At 38.9% G+C, this 20,507-nt stretch overlaps 1 protein-coding gene across 1 annotated transcript in view; it reads left to right on the forward strand.

Annotated features, from left to right (window-relative positions):
- LOC107675973 (transcription initiation factor TFIID subunit 3-like) overlaps positions 1-5,959 on the forward strand; it is a 61,271-nt gene extending 55,312 nt beyond the window's left edge. The window contains exons 4-8 of the mRNA XM_016470478.1: positions 222-301; positions 2,382-2,524; positions 2,556-2,680; positions 3,398-3,504; positions 5,402-5,959. Coding sequence (XP_016325964.1) covers positions 222-301; positions 2,382-2,524; positions 2,556-2,680; positions 3,398-3,504; positions 5,402-5,516 — 570 coding nt within the window. The 3' untranslated portion in view covers positions 5,517-5,959. The remainder of the gene's footprint in view (positions 1-221; positions 302-2,381; positions 2,525-2,555; positions 2,681-3,397; positions 3,505-5,401) is intronic.
- The last annotated feature ends 14,548 nt before the right edge of the window (positions 5,960-20,507 follow it).

Here is a 20,507-nt window from a genome sequence, read left to right on the forward strand (position 1 = left end):
TGGTGCTTAAATTAAAAGGTAGCTTACTCTGTGTTACCTGTGTTACCGTTCCCTGTTAATGGTGTGCAATAAATATTCTGATAAATGTCAATATCGAATGATATGAAAAAAATAATAGTGGTAATATTTTTGGCCACATCGCCCATCCCTAAGCTTAAATAATTAAATGACGACCTGACCTGAATTTATATAGATTTCAAATGATTTCTGTCTCGGTTTAGGCTGATGTTCTTCCCGCTGTCCCACCGTCTCCTGTCATACCTCGACTGACCCTCAGAGTGGGTGCTGGACAAGACAAGATGTAAGTACCTCACACACACACACACATACACACACGAAAGGTTGAGAGTATCAGGCAGCTCTCTGTGTGGTCAGAGTCTCAGAGTCTGTGTACAGGTGTGAGTTTCAGGCTTTTGGTCTTGTGACCAGTTCCAGACGGCCCATGAGGTCTTGGAGGGGGGCAAACACACACACACACACACGCACACACACACTCCCCACATCATGGCCCCCTCCTGCACACTCCTATCAATAGCACCAGTGTTCACACCACTTAACCCCCTCACACACACACAGCGCCATACTACAGGTAAGGCGATTACTGATTCCTGAACGTCTACATGTGACTGATGTCGCTTTAATGGCCAGTGTGATTTAGACTCAGAAAGTATAGCGTCTGCACAGTGTTTTGACTGTGCTTTTGAATTTCTTCCTCACCTCTTCAGTTGCACCTGCATGCAGGACAGGAAACAGTGTTTACGTCTATGTGTGTGTGTGTTTGTACAGGAAGGCCTTTATTCTCAGCCCGGGAGTGAGTGTCATGTCTCTGATGTTGCCTGTGTTGTGCTCTTTTCTTGCACCTGTAGTTGTATGTGTAGAAAAACACAATCAGCAGTCTTTTCAAGAGGAACATATGTTTTTATGTCTGTCCTTGTGTTTTGTTTCGTTTACATAAGCACAAAGCTTTAGATGTTGTTTATGTTTAACTTGTATTTTAGCTTGAAAGACGTTAGGGATGCATAGTATATCAGTGATGAACGTAAAAAAGAGAAAAAGAGTATTTATATCAGCAGTAACAAAAAAAAAAGAGGATTACAGTGTACATTTTTGCTAGATCTCAACAGAAGCTCCTTTGATGCACGTGGAAACATTGGCATTGGTGAACTTTGACCTCTGAAAGGTCCTGAGGTCACATCCTGGACAGGACATACCCACACCATCTTTGCCCCAAGAGGGAGCCCTGTGCATGGTTGTGGTGTGTGTGTGTGTGTGTCAGTCAGATGAAGCATAAATAATGAATGTCTGTGTGTGTAATCGGAGCTGACTGTTTGACACGCCCTTCTCAGGGTCAATACCACAGCAAGCGCCCCTGTCCACTCTCTCCGAGCCTGTCAATCAACCTGTTACTCGGCAACAGCAGGGTTTAATCAGTTTGTCAGGCAGCATTTAAAAGATGAACAGTTCTTCTCTATTGCCAGATTATAATTATTATGGATCCTTGATATATTGGTGAAAATATCAGCCAATATTAGCTGATATTGAAAGCAGATATCATAAGAACTGCTTACTGTTTACAATGTACAGGCAAAAGTAAGGCATCAAAAAAATTAAAGTTTACTCATTCTTTTAGAGATTTGATATGAACAACTTTTTTCATACATATTAATACTTACATATTCATAATGTTTTGATGTAGGTTTTATTTTTTACTCATTTTATTTATTCACAATAAATCATCCAAACTGTTAATTAATTTAATAATTGTTTATTTAATATTGTTTATTTTATTTAATTGGTTGACTGATTTATTCACTTATCAAACAGAAACAGAAAAGCTCATTTATAATATTGGCCATAATATTGGTTTTTAGCCGTAGAAAAATTATATTGCATGATATAAGGTGGGGTTTTTTTTATACAAAAACCTGCAACAAAAATATTTACATTACCAGTTTTTGTACAAATGCATGTACGATGAATGTACAAAATGTGAGGGGGAAAAAACAACTGTAAATTTATTTTAAGAACCAATTCTCACTATTAACTAGCATGCATATTACTAGCATATTGTCTGTTTATTAGTACTTATAAAGCACACATTAATCTCTTATTCTGCATGATCATATTTTAGATCCCTTAAATCTACCCCATACCTAAATATAAAAAAGTACCTTACTATTAATAAGCAGCAAATTAGGAGTTTATTGAGGCAAACGTCGTAGTTAATAGTGAGAATTGGACCTTATAAAAAAGTGTGACCGTAATTATATAAAACACAAACAGTAGTACAATAAACCATTCATTCAATGAAATAAATAAATTATATTGTACAGTGTGTAACCATTCTTTCCTTCCTCTTTTTCTCTCTCTTTCTTCACCAGTGTGATCAGTAAGGTGGTCCCAGATTCAGAACCCACACCTCCACCACCACGGACCCCAGTGGCCAGGTCCAGTCCAGGAGCACGGATGCGTTCCCCTCCTGCTCCCCCTCCACCTGCCCCAGCTCCTGTAGCACCTCCACCCTGCTCCCCCTCCACCTGCCCCGGCTCCTGTAGCACCTCCACCCCGCCCTCCTCCTGTCCTGCTCCCTCCACCCCCAGCCGCCCCCATTGAGCCGCCACCCAGCCAGGCCAAAGCACGGGGATGCAGCGTTGTCACGGAGACCGTCAGTGCATACGTGGTGAGTCTCACATATACACACACAAATTAATTACTGCATTGTGTATTATACATTATAATTTCATATGTTTTATATTTATATTAATTTATTATTAATATCACAATAAATATTTTTCTGCTAAATAATATACTTACATTACGTCAATATACAGCTCTACAGATGTATGTGCATCAGCTTAATTATTTTAAGTCACTTTGACCAAGAAACATATTTAAAATTTTATGCACTGAACTAGAAATTGTCGATTTTTTTTTTTTTTAGATATTTGTAGACATTTTTAGACATTATTTGACTGAATTAGATTTATCCAAACATGCATTTAATAATTGAGGCATTAGTAACATTGAAAATATAATGCATATATTACACATATTGCATATATTTAATTATATCTACATTTTTGTGATGTGCACACATTGTTGTGATACAAGATTTTTCTGGCTAGAATTCCTAAGTGTTTTCTTAAGTGTTCATAAGTCAAAAATAACATTTTGAAAGCTGATGTTTCATTGAAAACAGGAAGCAGTTTTGAAAACAGGAAACCATTTAAATGGTTTAAACAGCTCAGTGAGACCTCCGACTCGATATATATATATATATAGGATGTGACGTATATAGTAGAACAGCACTTGCTTTTACTTCTCTTTTTGACCAGTGCCAGAAGTGTTAAGCTTGTTTGATTTGTTTGATTGATTCTTGTGTTTTTGTTCATCACAGATTCGGGATGAATGGGGTAATCAGATCTGGATTTGCCCAGGATGTAATAAAGCTGATGATGGCAGTCCCATGATCGGATGCGACGAGTGTGACGACTGGTATCACTGGTAAAAGCCTTTTTCAGCTTCTCACACATTACACAGTCACTATATTTATCCCTCTCTCCAGTAAAGTCAACGCCAAACGTGTTTTTCGTTTGTTTGTTTTTTTCCTCGTAACGTGACATTTTCTGAGGAATCAGAATTTTCTACAGGAAATAAAAATGTAGGCGGGACTAAAATTTTATCTATAAGGTAGTTGTCTCATTTTTGATTTCATCTTGACTTCAGGTGAAGTCATACAGTTGCGTCTTTGTTCGTCTTATGTGGTGCACAAGACATTTTGGAGTAATTTCAGATCAAACTCTCTTTTTTTGACATACAAGTAATGCTGGGCGGTATACCGGTTCATACCGAATACCGGTGTTTATTTTTGTTATGATATTAACATTTTTTAAATACCGCAATACCGGCATATGTCGCTTAAACAATGTTCGGAACGTGACACTGTTTGAAAGTGGTCACTTTTCACTGTTGGACTGTGGTGAGGGAACAGCTGTATGTGTTACTAAGCGTGAAAGTTCCGAAACTGAAGCTGTAGAACTAATAGAACGTGATGACACAGAAGAACTCATCCACAATATCCACATTCACCGCCACAAATATCCACCGCCCCCTGCCATCAGCTCCTGTGACTCACACACACACATGAGGGCGACTTTAGCACTAGATTTAGCAACTTTCAGACCCTTTTAGCGGCTTTTTTCCATAGAATATTCATACTGACAAACCTAGCAACTTTTTTGGATAAACCTTAGCTATGGTTCAGTTGGAAGATTTCGCCAGTGCTGTCCCGCGAACGCGAGGTCTGACTTTCCCGGAGAAGTGTCACCTCTCTCGGCGTCTGTTCTGTGCAGTGAGCGGCAGAGAAGCAGCGCATTCAGTTGGCTGCACCGCAGCTGACTCGTCAATAAATGAGTACAAAACAGCGTTTCCAAGCACCTGTCGCTTACTGATTGTTTGGAATTATAAATATGAGCGTAGTTCATCTGTTAATATCACATGCACTTTTTTTGTTTGTTGTTCTTTTTAGTTTGTTGCTCAAACGCAGGCAGTGCGCTGCATGAGACAAAAAAGTAATATAGCCAAAACAACCGCATAGCCGCTCTTTAGTGTAGATGCATGTTGATTTTATCAGACGATGCCGCGATTATAAATGAGAGTGACTCCTGGTTAACATGTATTAAAAGGGGTCGTGTTTAGTCACTATTTAGTGTGGTATTTTTTGACAATATTCACTCATCATGACAGTAAAATAGGGCATTCTAAGTCAATATACTGCAGTATTTCCTCTCTCAATCAGTAGAAAATATGGTTAACACACGGTCATGCATGAAAAAAAAATACTGTCATGTACCGTGAAACCGGTATAATTTTTAAAAATACCATGATATAAATTTTTGGTCATACCGCCCAGCACTACATACAAGTACAAAATGCAGTATGTTTTGATTATAATTAAAGTTACAAGGCTGCTATATTTTACACTAATTCTCTTTTATGTAATTTCAAGAGCCACACAAACCTCAAAACAAAGTGAATAAGAGGAAGTGCCAATCATACAGCCAAAAAAACTAAAAAAAACTCAAACTGAGCCTAGATTGCCTGGCATTACTGTAAAGCTTGTTGGGAATCATCTTTTTCATGCGCTTCGCTCAAAGATCAAAAATATACAAACGCACACAGAACAAATTGTGTCTTTCATGATAAAAGGAGATATTTTGATGGTGAGAATGATCAAGTATTTTTATATATAAAAGACATGTTTTTTCGAATCTCAGTTTCGAATTAGTCGAAATATATGAAAAATACAAACTTGCCACATAAGTTGTGTTGTTCATCATACAGATCGATATCATTCAAGTTTATCTTGTAACTCATCTATCTCTCTTTCTGTCTCTTTCAGGCCCTGTGTGGGTCTTGTAGCCGCCCCTCCAGAGGACCAGTCGTGGTTCTGTGTGAAATGCGCTGGCAAGAAGAAAGACAAGAAGACAAAAAAAAGGAAGCGCAAAGCACACTGACCCACATTTCTTTTTCTCCGTCTCTGTCTTCATCTGTTTTCGCCAACTCTGTTTTTCCTCATTTGTTTGTTTTTTTTGTTTTTTTCACCTAGCCCTTCTTTTAACTTGGTTAACTTAACTCAGTGTCCAGTATCATAATGTATTTTTTAAAATGAAAATTTCAAATGTGTATATGTTACTTTTTTATGTGGAGAATCATACAGTATGTCTATATGATCTTTGTATCAAGCTCATGATTGTTCAGTAGATGTGTGTTAAAAGGAACCTCTCAGTTCGCCCTCATTAAAGGTCATTCCATGAATGTGCTGATTCATCAAATGTACATCACCATGAGGAAAAAAAACACATTCTGTACTATAATCTGCCTTTTAATATCATTCTTCTGATTGATTTTGACTGGAGGTGCAGTTTCATTTTACTATGGATTTAATTAAAAGTTGCTTTTTCACATCTTATTGTTTGTTGTCTTGTCGTTTGTTTGGGTGGGAGTGTACAGATAGGTATGCCACGCAAAAAAAAAATCAGTGATTGTTAAAGGGTTAGTTCTGTCATTAATTACTCACCCTCGTGTTGTTCGAAACCCGTAAGACCTTCGTTCATCTTTGGAACACAATTTAAGATATTTTTGATCTGAGAGCTCTCTGACCCTCCCTTAGACAGCAAGGTAACTACCACGTTCAAGGTTCAGAAAAGTAGCAAGATGATCAACAAAGTAGTCCGTATGACATCAGTGGTTCAACTGTAATGTTACGAAGCTATGAGAATACTCGTGTGGCGGCGCAGCCACCGCTACGGCGTAATGACGTCATCTCGCCGGATCTGGGTCAGCACCGTCACATGCTCGCGTCATGGTACTGTCGTGAACATGCGTCCACAAGTGACGCAGTAGAGACGAAAATCTGGAATAAAGTCGTTATTTTTGTTTTCTTTGCGCAAAAAAGTATTCTCTTAGCTTTGTAACTTTACAGTTGAACCACTGATGTCACACGGACTACATTAGGGCCTTTCGCACCGCGGGAACCTTTTCATAGTACCACATCTAATTGTGGAACTACCCACTTTTTGCCGTTTTCGCACCGCCGGAACTGGGTGCTTTTTTACTACCAGACTGCCTTTTTCGAGAACCAAATTAGCTCCTACTCTGGAGCAGGGTCTAACCAGCACAACTGGTAATCTGGGTCAGCACCGTCACATGCTCGCGTCATGGTACTGTCGTGAACATGCGTCCACAAGTGACGCAGTAGAGACGAAAATCTGGAATAAAGTCGTTATTTTTGTTTTCTTTGCGCAAAAAAGTATTCTCTTAGCTTTGTAACTTTACAGTTGAACCACTGATGTTACACAGACTACTTTGTCGATCATCTTGGTACTTTTCTGGACCTTGAACGTGGTAGCTACCTTGCTGTCTATGGGAGGGTCAGAGAGCCCTCAGATTTCAAGTATCTTAAATTGTGTTTCGAAGATGAACGAAGGTCTTACGGGTTTGGAACAACACGAGGGTGAGTAATTCATGACAGAATTTTCCTTTTTGGGTGAACTAACCCTTTAAGTCAAGATTTTCATACGCCCTGTGGAAAAATTATAAATAAATGTATTTTATTATTTGAGTGATATTTCTGTACATTCTGTTCAGATGGTTCGTTTAGGCTTTTGGATTGCATATGGCATTTCAGTGAAATGATCTGTGAGAACTGAACTGTAAATGTTTTTATATTGCAAGGTTGAGTTAAATATGCTAAATTCAGTGTCAATTATGCACTGAAATGTTTTATCCAAAACACATTGATAAAAACAACAACAACAACAGATAACCAGAGATGGCATTGTTTATTCAAATATGATGATATGTTGTGCATATAAAACCCCCAGTGCCCACAAGGTCAAGTGCCATTTCATTCATGTCCCCGAAAAATATAATTGTTTAAACTTACAGTAGCTCCAAAAAAGTGTTTGGACACTTTAGTCACAGATAAAAGTGTTTACAGTTGCAACAAAGTATCAGAAAGTGGTATTTATTTAAAAGAAAAAATACACTTTTCACATAAAGATGTTTTTTAATGATAAAACAATGATACATTACTGATTAAAATGAATGTTGTATTATGAGTAATGAGTACAAGTATTGTGACACTAGTGGAACATGTTCATTGTTAATGTGAAAAGCTACACCTACAGTGGTGTGAAAAAGTGTTGGCCCCCATCCTGATTTCTTATTTTTTTGCATGTTTGTCACACTTTAATGTTTCAGATCATCAAACAAATTTAAATATTAGTAAAAGATAACACAAGTGAACACAACATGCAGTTTTTAAATAAAGGTTTTTATTATTAAGGGAAAACAAAATCCAAAACTACATGGCCCTGTGTGAAAAAGTGTTTGCCCCCTAAACCTAATAAAACCAGGAAGGGGGCCAACACTTTTTCACACCACTGTATGTGAATTTGAGGGTAACAGACTTCTTAAAAATCTAAATTTGAAGCATCATCTGTTTGCCACTTGGTAGCCTACTATTAATATTTTAAAGTATATATGTTACTTTAGTTCCGGTCCCCCAAACGTATTTCTGGCAAATAAAGGAATTGCAGAAATAGCAAGAACAGTATGGTAGTATGTTATTTCCAATTCAGCCTTTTTATGAGTGAATCATTGAATCATTCACTCAACCGATTCTTTCAAAAGCAATAATTCACCCGGGAACTAACGAATATTGTTCGGATCACAGCCGCTGATTCTGCTGTGGCTTTGTTTGGAGCTGTTTTTGTTGGCGGAGCAAAACCATACAAAATAACTGGCAAATTTTGCGTCTAAAATGTAATGATATTAACTTATTGTTTATTCAACTGTTATTTGTTGTTTAAAAGTGCACGCAACTGCCATGTTTTTACGAATATCAACACAGCCACGATTAGCCTAACGTACATGTTTCATTAACATTTGAAAGCCATTGTCCAAATACTTCTCATCGGTATATATACTGTTTCATTATTTAAAACATACAAATGTCTTTTGTGGTGTTTGTTTGTGTTCCTTCGTTTAAAATAAATGCCACTAGGTTTAATATTTAGCCCAATGGAAACATCAAAGGGGTCACATTATTTTGTGTATTTGGTGTAATGCAATGTGTTTACGCGGTTTAAGGTTCAAAAAACACATTATTTTTCCACATACTGTACATTATTGTTGCTCCTCTATGCCCAGCCTTTCTGAAATGTGTCAATTTTTACAAAGCTCATGGTTCTGAAAAGCGCGGTGTGCTCTGATTGGCCAGCTATCTAGTGTGTTGTGATTGGCCGAATACCTCAAGCGTGTGACGGAAATGTTACGCCCCTTACTAAAATGCGCTCCACACACTCGAATATTTAGGTTGTACTGTTCTGGAACAGTGTTGTAAATAAAACGTAACCACTGATTTCTAGTTGTAGTAACAAAGTAGTTTGGCTTTTGCAATGAAACACAGCGTCTGCACGACATGGCGGCGAATAAAAGTTATGCCTTCTTTCTTTGGGCGGTGTTATGCAAATCTTCCCACACAGTGATGTAGACATGTGGGGGCGTGTTTGAACAAGCCGTTTTAGGAAGGCGTGGCTGAACATTCACTTTTATAAAGAATATCTTTTTGGGTTTGAGACTTTAATCTTTGCGACTTTACGGATCTTCTGAATGCACGAACAGCTTTTAACACTCCGAAGACAAAGGAAAACATGAAATCGCATCATATGACCCCTTTAAGAAATTTTTGAAGTGTCGAAATCAATTTTGGGGCAATATGATATTTAGAGCAATGTAAGAAATAATGAGGGCAAATGTTGCAATTTGATTAAATATACATAAAGTAAAGTGCATTTACATCTACACATATGAAGGATACAAAAGGGTAAAAATACTATTCTTATCAGTCTGTCCCTTTGTAGTTCTGCCAATAGTGCCTGCACCGCAGCTTTGAAGTAAGTAGGCTACGTTATTCCACCTGAAGCGGACTCTCCGCCACTGAACTCATTTAAAATCTCCTCAAATATCCCCTCACTACCTGTCATTTCTGCTAATCGCACAGATACGGCTGGCTAAATGAGCCTTTACCGTAGCTAGATAATTTCTTTATGTTAGCGCTTATCACAGAAAACTGAGGCCTTTGTTGTTGCATTGTTATTCATTTCAAAGCAGAAATGACGGTTCTGATGCAGCGGGGAGCAGTTAGCAGTGGACTGGATGGCGATAAGAAATGCGTTCCACATGTAGACTGGTATCCAGAGCTGCCTGTTAAACGAGGGTGTATCTACAGACAATAGCTGTGAGCTCTGAGCACCAGCTATAACAAAAACACCCATTTGAAATGTTCACATGCCTTTACGCAACAAAGATGAGAGGGAAGGTCATGACCGTACGCGTAAAAGCGGCGCAAGTACCTTAGCCTAATATGGATTTGTCATGCTATATCAACATGATGCTATAACAAAAATCAGTGACAACTAAACTCGAGCAGTGGCACAAAAAGTATTTAGACATTAAAGGCACGTTCACACCAAGAACCATAACTAAGGATAACTAGGCCAATGATAATTAACTATAGCGTCCACCAATGGACGTTTCACTCTTTAACGCTGAAAGTGTCCTTGCTATTCTTTTAGAGTTGAGTTTGAAAACTTTTAGAATTATAGTTACCTGGTAGTATCATTCTTGGCGTGAATGGGCCTTATGTCACCTTTAAAAGTATGAATGCCATTTAATTAAGAAACAAAATATCAATCCAGGTGGCATTTGCAAACATCTAACCCTACTATTTAGAGCTTGACTTTTATAAGCCATTTTATCATTGACTTGTAAGCAACTAGTGCCAGTCTGATTTTGAATGAATGTATAAAGTCAGTTCCCCTCAAGTTCATGAAGCTGCATGAAAGGTGCATGAGTTAAATAAGAATTTAACATGTAGATTGTGATGTATTTGTATATCAGGGAGATTATGATGGTCAAGCAAAATCAATTTATCAAGCACTTTTAATTGCATTAACATTATTTACAAGCATGTCTGACTGAGTTTTTGCAGATTCGAAGATAAAGGTCACTCACAGTTTCCCCAAAGGTCAGAGGTCACATGGAGATGCTGGAGGGCATACAGCAGTTTCCTCTAAAGGTGTGAGAGAGAGAAAAGCATTTCATGGCAGACTGATTAATACACTCATATACACAGATCTATTCATAATCTTAAAATAAGAGCAAACAGAAACTGGCTTGAAATGAACAAGTTTTATGAATTTGCAATGGGATTATACTTTCTTGTCCATGCTTTATGAATATAGTTTTGTTCAGTTATATCTGAAGCTTGCTGAGATGTTTTCAAAACATTGGCAAAAATAAATAATAAAAAAAGTCCATACTGCATTTTAAGCAGTGTATGTGTCTTTTTTCCAGTAAAATATCTAAACAGCCTTCCTTTCAATTACATGAAATGCTAAATTAACATAAGATATGAAGTCTTATTTTTTTAAAACAGTGTATTTTAAATATCTTGTTTTATAAAACAAGTCAATAAGTGCATGTTATGACTTACATTCTGTTGGCTTTAAATCAACAAATGTAATAATGCATTATTATGTACCTCTTACATTATCTTGCAATTAGGTTTCACATAAGTAGTTTAATATCACAAGTTTTTGGCCTTCATTTGGTCTTGTGGTTGGACTAATGCTTCGGTTTTCATCTGAAAAACTGTTTCATGTGAGTGTTACTTATGCAGCTGCCTTATTAACTTTGAATGCACTTACACTGGCGTCAGTGAGATCAAATCTATAAAATACATCTTCATAAATAAATCAAGATAACTAAACAAATAGTTTCTCTAGAATTTCATTATGGATCCGTAACCTATGTTGCCCGTTTATTTGACAAATTTAGACGCTACACTGAAACCTAGCTACATAAACTGTTAATTTGCAAGTAAAATGTATTTACGCAAATTAACGCAGTCCAAATTTACACTTGCAGGACAGAATTTTTTTTTTTTCAGACGTTAAAATTACATATGCAAACATATTCTACACAAAAATAGCAGCTGCAACCACTAATATAAAATGATGATGACGACGTTGATGAAGACGTAATTTTAAACAAAGTAAACAAAGTAAATGACATGTAAATGACATATGGTGACCCATACTTGGAATTAGTGCTCTGCTTTTATCCCATCCAAAGTGCACACACACAGCAGTGAACACACACCCAGAGCAGTGGGCAGCCATTTATGCTGCGGCGCCCGGGGAGCAGTTGGGGGTTCAGTGCCTTGCTCAAGGGCACCTCAGTTGTGGTATTGAAGGTGGGAGAGAGCGCTGTACATTCACTCCCCCCACCTACAATCCCTGCCAGTACGAGACTCGAACCCACAACCTTTGGGTTACGAGTCCGACTCTCTAACCATTAGGCCACGACTTCCCAAATTCACTCACTTGGTATGCGTTTTCTTTTTTTATCAGGAAGCATGTTAATCTCAAAGCAACCCATAGCTATAAAATTATTCTATAAAATTATTAGGCTACATCGAAAGTCATCGAATATGTTTGTCTCTTATCAACTGTGTGAATATTATAGAATAATTTTATTTTATTTATTTTTTTTTTCCCAATAACTATACATGAAAAAATACTACAGGTTAAATATTTGGAAAATAGGCCTACTATTTAGTTTAAATTAGTTTAGTTTAAAAAGTATTTAAGTTTTTTTTTTAATTGTGCAAACCAAGCTGCATTTTTCAATAATGCGTCTTTAAGGTTAAACACATGCCACATCAACTGACCCGAAACTATGGGTGTAATCTCATTCGCTTTCAGTTAAAGCTTGGAGTAGGCCATCAGTGCTATCAAGCCACAATGTTAAAAGGATTTTATCAGTCTGTTTGAAACACTGAACATTTGGACAATGAAAAATGATGTGGTATGGAGTATCACAGATACTCATCACGAGATAAAGTACAATTGTTAATTCACATGAAAGTTCCTCTCATTTCATAGGCCTATAGCCTGTTTTTCCATATAATAGCACCTTTTGGCGATTAACCCCTCTTTTAAAAGAAATGCATTCATACTGTACTATTTAAAGGCATATACAGTTACGTTCGTCAAAAGAATCACTGGAGGTCTCGAAGTTTCTCCCTTGCAATCTGTAAAATTGTGAACAGAACTTTAAAGGTGAACGGCCCGTTTTTCCATGTTTGAATTCAGAAAGTGCCACAGATGAGAGTTTTTCTTTTGTATGTGTTTGCTGCATACTTTTTGTGAGAGTGAAATTGTGATTTATCGGAGGCACTGTAAGCTACACTCGGAGCTTATCTTCCTTTTACGCAAAGGTAGCGCATTTCTTTATCAATTGTTTTGAAACGACAAGCTTCAAAAGCAATTAAGGACGTGATATGACACCAACGCAGAGGAATTTCGAATACATTTTAATTAGAATATTTATTTATTTCGAGTTTCTCCTCAGCCCGAAGCTCCTCGTGCAATTAAAGAGGGTGCGCGTGATGTTTGAATAGCCTGATCAATAGCCCGAACACTGGCGCTCGCGCGTGGATTCAACATAATCAGCCTCGTGGGCGTCACGCGAACTTCCGTGTGAAGGTGCGGCTCGGAGATAGGTAATCATTTAACCAAAGGCACTAATGAACGCTCTATCTGCCTTCCAGAACTCGCATCGCGTTCTGCCCTTACGCCGTTTATTATAAACTGTCTCCTTCTGATGAGGAAAGAAGAGAAATAATAAACAAAACGAATCTGGGAGGGGGATTACATCGCAAAGGGGTGTGAGGCATCATCATTTGTCGCCATAAACGGTTTAACTGCCAAGTTTAACAAGCTTTTCTCCAAGAACATTCCAAGAAAAATATCTGAGCAGGTGAATATTTACCACATCACGTTTTGCTATGCAAGTGTGAATGGAGACCGGGGCTATTGCCACACTTTTTTACTCCATTGATTATTTCTCAGGGTTTATAGTCTGTCAGTAACTGTTCGCACTATAAAATAGCTTTTTAGCATTTTCACCTTTTTTACCGTCACCGTTTTCGCCCAGGTAAAATATTTGTAAAGTTCAGTAACTCCCGTTGATCTTTTGTGCTGTCACACTATATGGGGTAAGTTGTCACAATGAGAGCCTGACATTTAAAAGACTATTATTGCATTTTCAGTATTATTTAAACAGTGGGGGGAAAAGAAACACTTGTCCCGACGACACAATTCAACCGTACGTTTAAAATCTAGGCTACCTTCATGATATAGTTTTCTGAATGTAAGCCAGAGTGATTTTATTGCGTTCACTTGTTTGCTCAACAGCTATTACAAAAATATGATGATTTGTGGGTGTTACGTTTGAGAATAAAATTAAATTGTTGAGATTTAACCTTGTGAAACTCCCGACGACACAATTCAACCACGTTTAAAATCTAGGCTACCTTCATGATATAGTGTTCTGAATGTAAGCCAGAGTGATTTTATTGCGTTCACTTGTTTGCTCAACAGCTATTACAAAAATATGATGATTTGTGGGTGTTACGTTTGAGAATAAAATTAAATTGTTGAGATTTAACCTTGTGAAACGTTACTAATGTGACAACTAGCCCCGATCTCACGAATGACAGCGCGAACCACAAGCAAGCTACTTAAGCTTGAATGAATGAAGGAATTAATTAATTATTGTTAGTATCATGCGCATTGCTAGTTCACTGTCGAGGTTTGGCGTATGACACCGAAGTGCTGCTTTTGAGTCTATTCAGTTTTCCCGGCATGCTTCCCAGTCATGCAATATGCATTCTTCATCCTGAAAGGGTGGAATAGATTTTCTATATAAAATGTCAAAATAAAACGCCAGGGCGCCTTGCGCTCTCTGTAGTATTTAGATTGAAAGTAAAGGCATTTTTCTCCTTGCGCATTAGAGAGGGGAGGGAGCGATAGAGAGGGGGAGGTATAGCATAAAGACACCTACACGAGGCCATGCATCTCCTTTGATCGGAAAGGGCAGTCGCGTCATCAGATGCTGATGTTGGGGAGCGCGCACGCACGCGCTCGGTGAGGAGAAAAGAACGGGAAAGTGTCATCATAAACGCGCGCTGTGTCGGGGAATGACTTTGTGACGACCTTTGTTGCAAATGGGCTGCAGACATGGAAATGGCTTAGCGCTATCGCCGTCTCCCAGGCAACCATCAGGGTCCCCATCTCTCGCGGAGAAATGAGTTATGAAAAGGCTGGAGTGAAGCAGGGATTAAACATGATCCTGGGGACAGGGTGTCAATCAAAAAAGCCAACTCACAAACCGCGCTCCTTTTTTCCCCACTACAAAATTGTATTTTGAAACGCAGCATATATTTACTGCCAAAGGTGCCACTGTCTATTTTATATTTATTTAAGGCCGATAATGAATTGGTGCTTTAGTGCGCCTATATAAAGATGGGAAGGTTGTGCTTTCAAAATCCGTTATCGGAGAGGATTTAGCTCGGCGCAGTGCTCACAGGCAATGGGTATTTTTCAATTACCCAGATTAATTGCACTGCATAAATTAGAATACAAGTAAAGTGAATGGAGATCAAAGTTGTTGATGAATCTGAGAGATGGTGGAAGCTGAACTGGCCTACAATGTGAATGTATTATGTCAGGTTGTCAGATTTGTGTTTATCGCGAACATCGTTAATGGTAGACGCCATTTTTAATTTTTACGCGACTGAAAACGAGGCTGTGAGGGACCAAGTTCAGCTTGCTCAGTATTTCTTAGGCCTGCTTTGGCCGTCGATCGTTCTGCGAAAAGAAAAAAACTTGGAAAAAAATTAAAATAATAAAAATATACAATGGACAGAAACTCTGGAAATGAAAATTAAACGTGACCTAAGACCTATTAAACGTCTGCCTTATGACAGCTCGTTTTTATTCGCGCCATATGGTTTCGCATCTACGTTGACTGAAGCGCCAGAGATACCAAATCAACACAATCTTAATTGTATTTATAACGTCTATGTGTCGCGAATATAAGGGGAAGATGATGATGATGATATCAAATCATGTCGCCCTCTGTTGGTAAACTGTATAAAACAATTCAGCGCTGTTTGTGAGATTACAATAAACATCAACAGACACACTGATTCTAACATTAACTTTATCTATAATTTACATCAACTTTATCTATAATCTATCATTTGAAAAACAAAGTAATTAATGCAAACATACCTGTTTAACCCTCAGAGACCTGGTGTTGGCATTTATGTTATTTTCTGTTGCATTACGAAGCCACTTTAGTGTGTCGCGATAACCGCGATATCGCAATACCGCGCTTTGACGAGCATAACCGCAACCCGTGCACTCTATAAAGTTATTAGGCTACATCAAAAATCGTCGAATATTTTTGTGACTTACCGATTGTGTAAATATTATAGGAAATTATTTTTCTCAAGAACTAAACATGAAATATTACAGCTTCAATATTTGGAAAAATACTATTTAGTTAAAAAAGGCATTAGTTAATGGTGTAAACCACAATGCATTTTTACAGTGGGTCTTTAAGGTTAAACACATGCCACACCAATTGTCCCGAAAGTATGGGTGTAATCTCATTTGCTTTCATTAAAGCTTGCAGTAGGCCATCAATGCTATCAAGCCACAATGTTAAAAGGATTTTATCAGTCTGTTTGAAACACTGAACATTTGGACAATGAAAAATGATGTGGTATGGAGTATCACAGATACTCATCACGAGATAAAGTACAATTGTTAATTCACATGAAAGTTCCTCTCATTTCATAGGCCTATAGCCTGTTTTTCCATATAATAGCACCTTTTGGCGATTAACCCCTCTTTTAAAAGAAATGCATTCATACTTTACTATTTAAAGGCATATACAGTTACGTTCGTCAAAAGAATCACTGGAGGTCTCGAAGTTTCTCCCTTACAATCTGTAAAATTGTGAACAGAACTTTAAAGGTGAACGGCCCGTTTTTCCATGTTTGAATTCAGAAAGTGCCACAGATGAGAGTTTTTCTTTTGTATGTGTTTGCTGCATACTTTTTGTGAGAGTGAAATTGTGATTTATCGGAGGCACTGTAAGCTACACTCGGAGCTTATCTTCCTTTTACGCAAAGGTAGCGCATTTCTTTATCAATTGTTTTGAAACGACAAGCTTCAAAAGCAATTAAGGACGTGATATGACACCAACGCAGAGGAATTTCGAATACATTTTAATTAGAATATTTATGTATTTCGAGTTTCTCCTCAGCCCGAAGCTCCTCGTGCAATTAAAGAGGGTGCGCGCGTGACGTTTGAATAGCCTGATCAATAGCCCGAACACTGGCCCGCGCGCGCGTGGATTTAACATAATCAGCCTCGTGGGCGTCACGCGAACTTCCAGCGTGAAGGTGCAGCGCGGAGATAGGTAATTATTTCACCAAAGGCACTAATGAACGCTCTATCTGCCTTCCACAACTCGCATCGCGTTCTGCCCTTACGCCATTTATTATAAACGTTCTCCTTCTGATGAGGGGAGAAGAGAAAGAATAAACAAAACGAATCTGGGAGGGGGATTCATAGTGCACGTCGCAAAGGGGTGTGAGGCATCGTCATTTGTCGCCATAAACTGTTTAACTGCCAAGTTTAACAAGCTTTTCTCCATGAACATTCCACGAAAATATCTGAACAGGTGAATATTTGCCTCGTCCTGTTTAGCTATGCAAGTGTAAAAGGAGACCGGGGCCAGTTGCCACATTTTTACTCCATTGATTATTTCTCAAGGTTTATTCTGTCAATAACTGTTGGCACTATACCTTTTTAACATTTTCACCGTTTCAAAGTCACCGTTTTCGTCCAGGTAAATTTCGCCCAGGTTGATCTTTTGTGCTGGCACGCTATGTGGGGTAAGTTAATTGTCACAATGAGATCCATACATTTTAAAGCTTATATTGTTGCCTTTTCAGCATAATTTAACATTGGGGATAAAAAAAAGAAACAGTTTATGAAACCGCATTGAAAATATCAAACCATTGTTTTGACAATTAAATAGTGTTACAACTTGCCCCGGCCTGAAAAATACACTTGTCCTGACAACACAGTTCAACCTTTCAATTAAAATCTACCTTCATGATATAGTTGTCTGAAAGCCAGTGTAATTTGATTGCGTTCACTTGATTGCCCAACAGCTATTACAAAAATATGATGATTTTGGGGTGTTATAGAATAAAATTCACAATAATTAATTTTGAAGAAAATTATTGAGACTTAACCTTGTGAAAACTTTCCTAATGTGACAACTAGCCCCGATCTCCTCTACATGAATGACAACGCGAACAGACAGGCAAGCCACTTAAGAATGAATTAATGTAATTATCATGTACATTGGTACCATCGAGGTTTGTCGCATGACACCGGAGTGCAGCTTTTGAGTCTATTCAGTTTCCCCGGCGTGCTTCCCAGTCACGCAATATGCATTCTTCATCCTGAAAGGCTGGAACAGATTGTGGATATAAAATGTCAAAATAAAACGCTAGAGCGCCTCGCGCTCTCTGTAGTATTTAGATTGAAAGTAAAGGCATTTTTCTCCTTGCGCATTAGAGAGGGGAGGGAGCGATAGAGAGGGGGAGGTATAGCATAAAGACACCTACACGAGGCCATGCATCTCCTTTGATCGGAAAGGGCAGTCGCGTCATCAGATGCTGATGTTGGGGAGCGCGCACGCACGCGCTCGGTGAGGAGAAAAGAACGGGAAAGTGTCATCATAAACGCGCGCTGTGTCGGGGAATGACTTTGTGACGACCTTTGTTGCAAATGGGCTGCAGACATGGAAATGGCTTAGCGCTATCGCCGTCTCCCAGGCAACCATCAGGGTCCCCATCTCTCGCGGAGAAATGAGTTATGAAAAGGCTGGAGTGAAGCAGGGATTAAACATGATCCTGGGGACAGGGTGTCAATCAAAAAAGCCAACTCACAAACCGCGCTCCTTTTTTCCCCACTACAAAATTGTATTTTGAAACGCAGCATATATTTACTGCCAAAGGTACCACTGTCTATTTTATATTTATTTAAGGCCGATAATGAATTGGTGCTTTAGTGCGCCTATATAAAGATGGGAAGGTTGTGCTTTCAAAATCCGTTATCGGAGAGGATTTAGCTCGGCGCAGTGCTCACAGGCAATGGGTATTTTTCAATTACCCAGATTAATTGCACTGCATAAATTAGAATACAAGTAAAGTGAATGGAGATCAAAGTTGTTGATGAATCTGAGACATGGTGGAAGCTGAACTGGCGCACAATGTGAATGTATTATGTCAGGTTGACAGATTTGTTTTATCACAAACATTTAGAAATTGGACGCGATGCCATAGTGAGCTGTCGGACTGGACCTTGTGCATGGTAGACGCCATATTTAATTTAACGCGTCTGAAAACGAGGCTGCGAAGGACCAAGTTCAACCCCCTCGGTATTTCTTAGGTCTGCTTTGGCTTCGATCTTTTTGCGGGGGAAAAAACTTGAAATAAAAAATGAAAATAATAAAAAATACAAAAACTCTGGAAATGAAAATTAAACGTGACCTAAGACCTATTAAACGTCTGCCTTATGACAGCTCGTTTTTATTCGCGCCATATGGTTTCGCATCTACGTTGACTGAAGCGCCAGAGATACCAAATCAACACAATCTTAATTGTATTTATAACGTCTATGTGTCGCGAATTTTAGAGTGGAGATGAGGGAGGGGGGCGTTCTTCAAATTGGCTTGACCCGATGCTATTTGATATTTGGCACTTTGACACTCATTTAAAGGCGCGCGGCAGCAAAGCAGAACGCGGACAAGCCCGGTCTGAAACCGGATCCGCGCGCGCGCGGGGGGATCTGGAGAACACGATAGCCGGGGGCTCGCGCTCTCCAAAGGCTCTCTGGTCATCTTAGACCGGCTCGCTCGAGCCTGCAGCGCCAGCGCGTCGCCAGGCGGCGTGTAAACGGTAAATGTTCGCTATTTGTTCCAAAGATTGCAATGAAAATCAAGTCTGCCTCCTCTTCTCCCAGGCTCCCTATTCTCCGCTTTCTCTCACACACTCGAGATACCAACAAATAGCCATTGAGTAAGAGGCTTAAAGACCCCCTCTCCCCCCACACAATACTTAAATGAATTCATCAAGCGAGTAAAGGCGACATTAAAAGGAGAGAGACGGAGAAAAGGAGAAATATTGGTATTTATTGAATCGTTAAAGGCTAGATACCGGACACCTTTCGACAAAAGCCTTCCCGGAGTGGCCTCTGAACTGCTTACATTAACCCAAAAAAAACCTCACGAAATTCCAGGTGAAACTGGGGCGATTGTGGCCATGTTTGATGTCGTGTGTAAAGAGAAGGCAGATCAGAAATCCATTTCACATGGGAGTAAGTCAGGACACTTTTAATAAACGTCTCGTTAGAGCAGGTTTAGTGCAGATAAAGCGATGCCATTGTGCGAGCGCCCCTGGAGAGCAGGCAATGATGTAACGCGCGCATTTGTGTCCAATTCCCCTGTCATCCATTTCATTAGTTAATCTACTCATCTCAGTCTCTCCATCTCTGTTACCCTCTCTTCTCTCCTGCCAATCTGCGCATCTCTACCAACAAACTATTCTACAAATAAAAGCCCCTTCTCTGAGATTGCTTATTATGATCGTGCTGTATGATGTGCTTTGATAAATGCTGGTTCGTCACCTAAAGTCTGTTCAAGGCCTATCCTAAAGGAACGCATTGAGAAATTCATATATCTGGATTTTCTGAAGAGGGAAAAAGAAAAAAAAAGAAAGAAAAAAAGCCTTTGGCCTAACTAAAAATGTATAATTAGCACATTGTACGCAGGCCTGTACAATATAGGGCCTATATAAAACAGAGCGTGAGAGATCTCCCTTTCCCCATTTCTTCAAACCCATCTCTCTTTCGATGTCTTTCCCAGTTCCTGTCTCATATCCTCTCGATCTCCGTTCTGTTCTGCCCCCTCTTCTCTTTCTCTGTCGTTCTCCGACGTGGAAA

Source organism: Sinocyclocheilus anshuiensis, unplaced genomic scaffold (assembly GCF_001515605.1).
Source record: "Sinocyclocheilus anshuiensis isolate Anshui unplaced genomic scaffold, SAMN03320099.WGS_v1.1 scaffold1836, whole genome shotgun sequence".
Taxonomy (NCBI): domain Eukaryota; kingdom Metazoa; phylum Chordata; class Actinopteri; order Cypriniformes; family Cyprinidae; genus Sinocyclocheilus; species Sinocyclocheilus anshuiensis.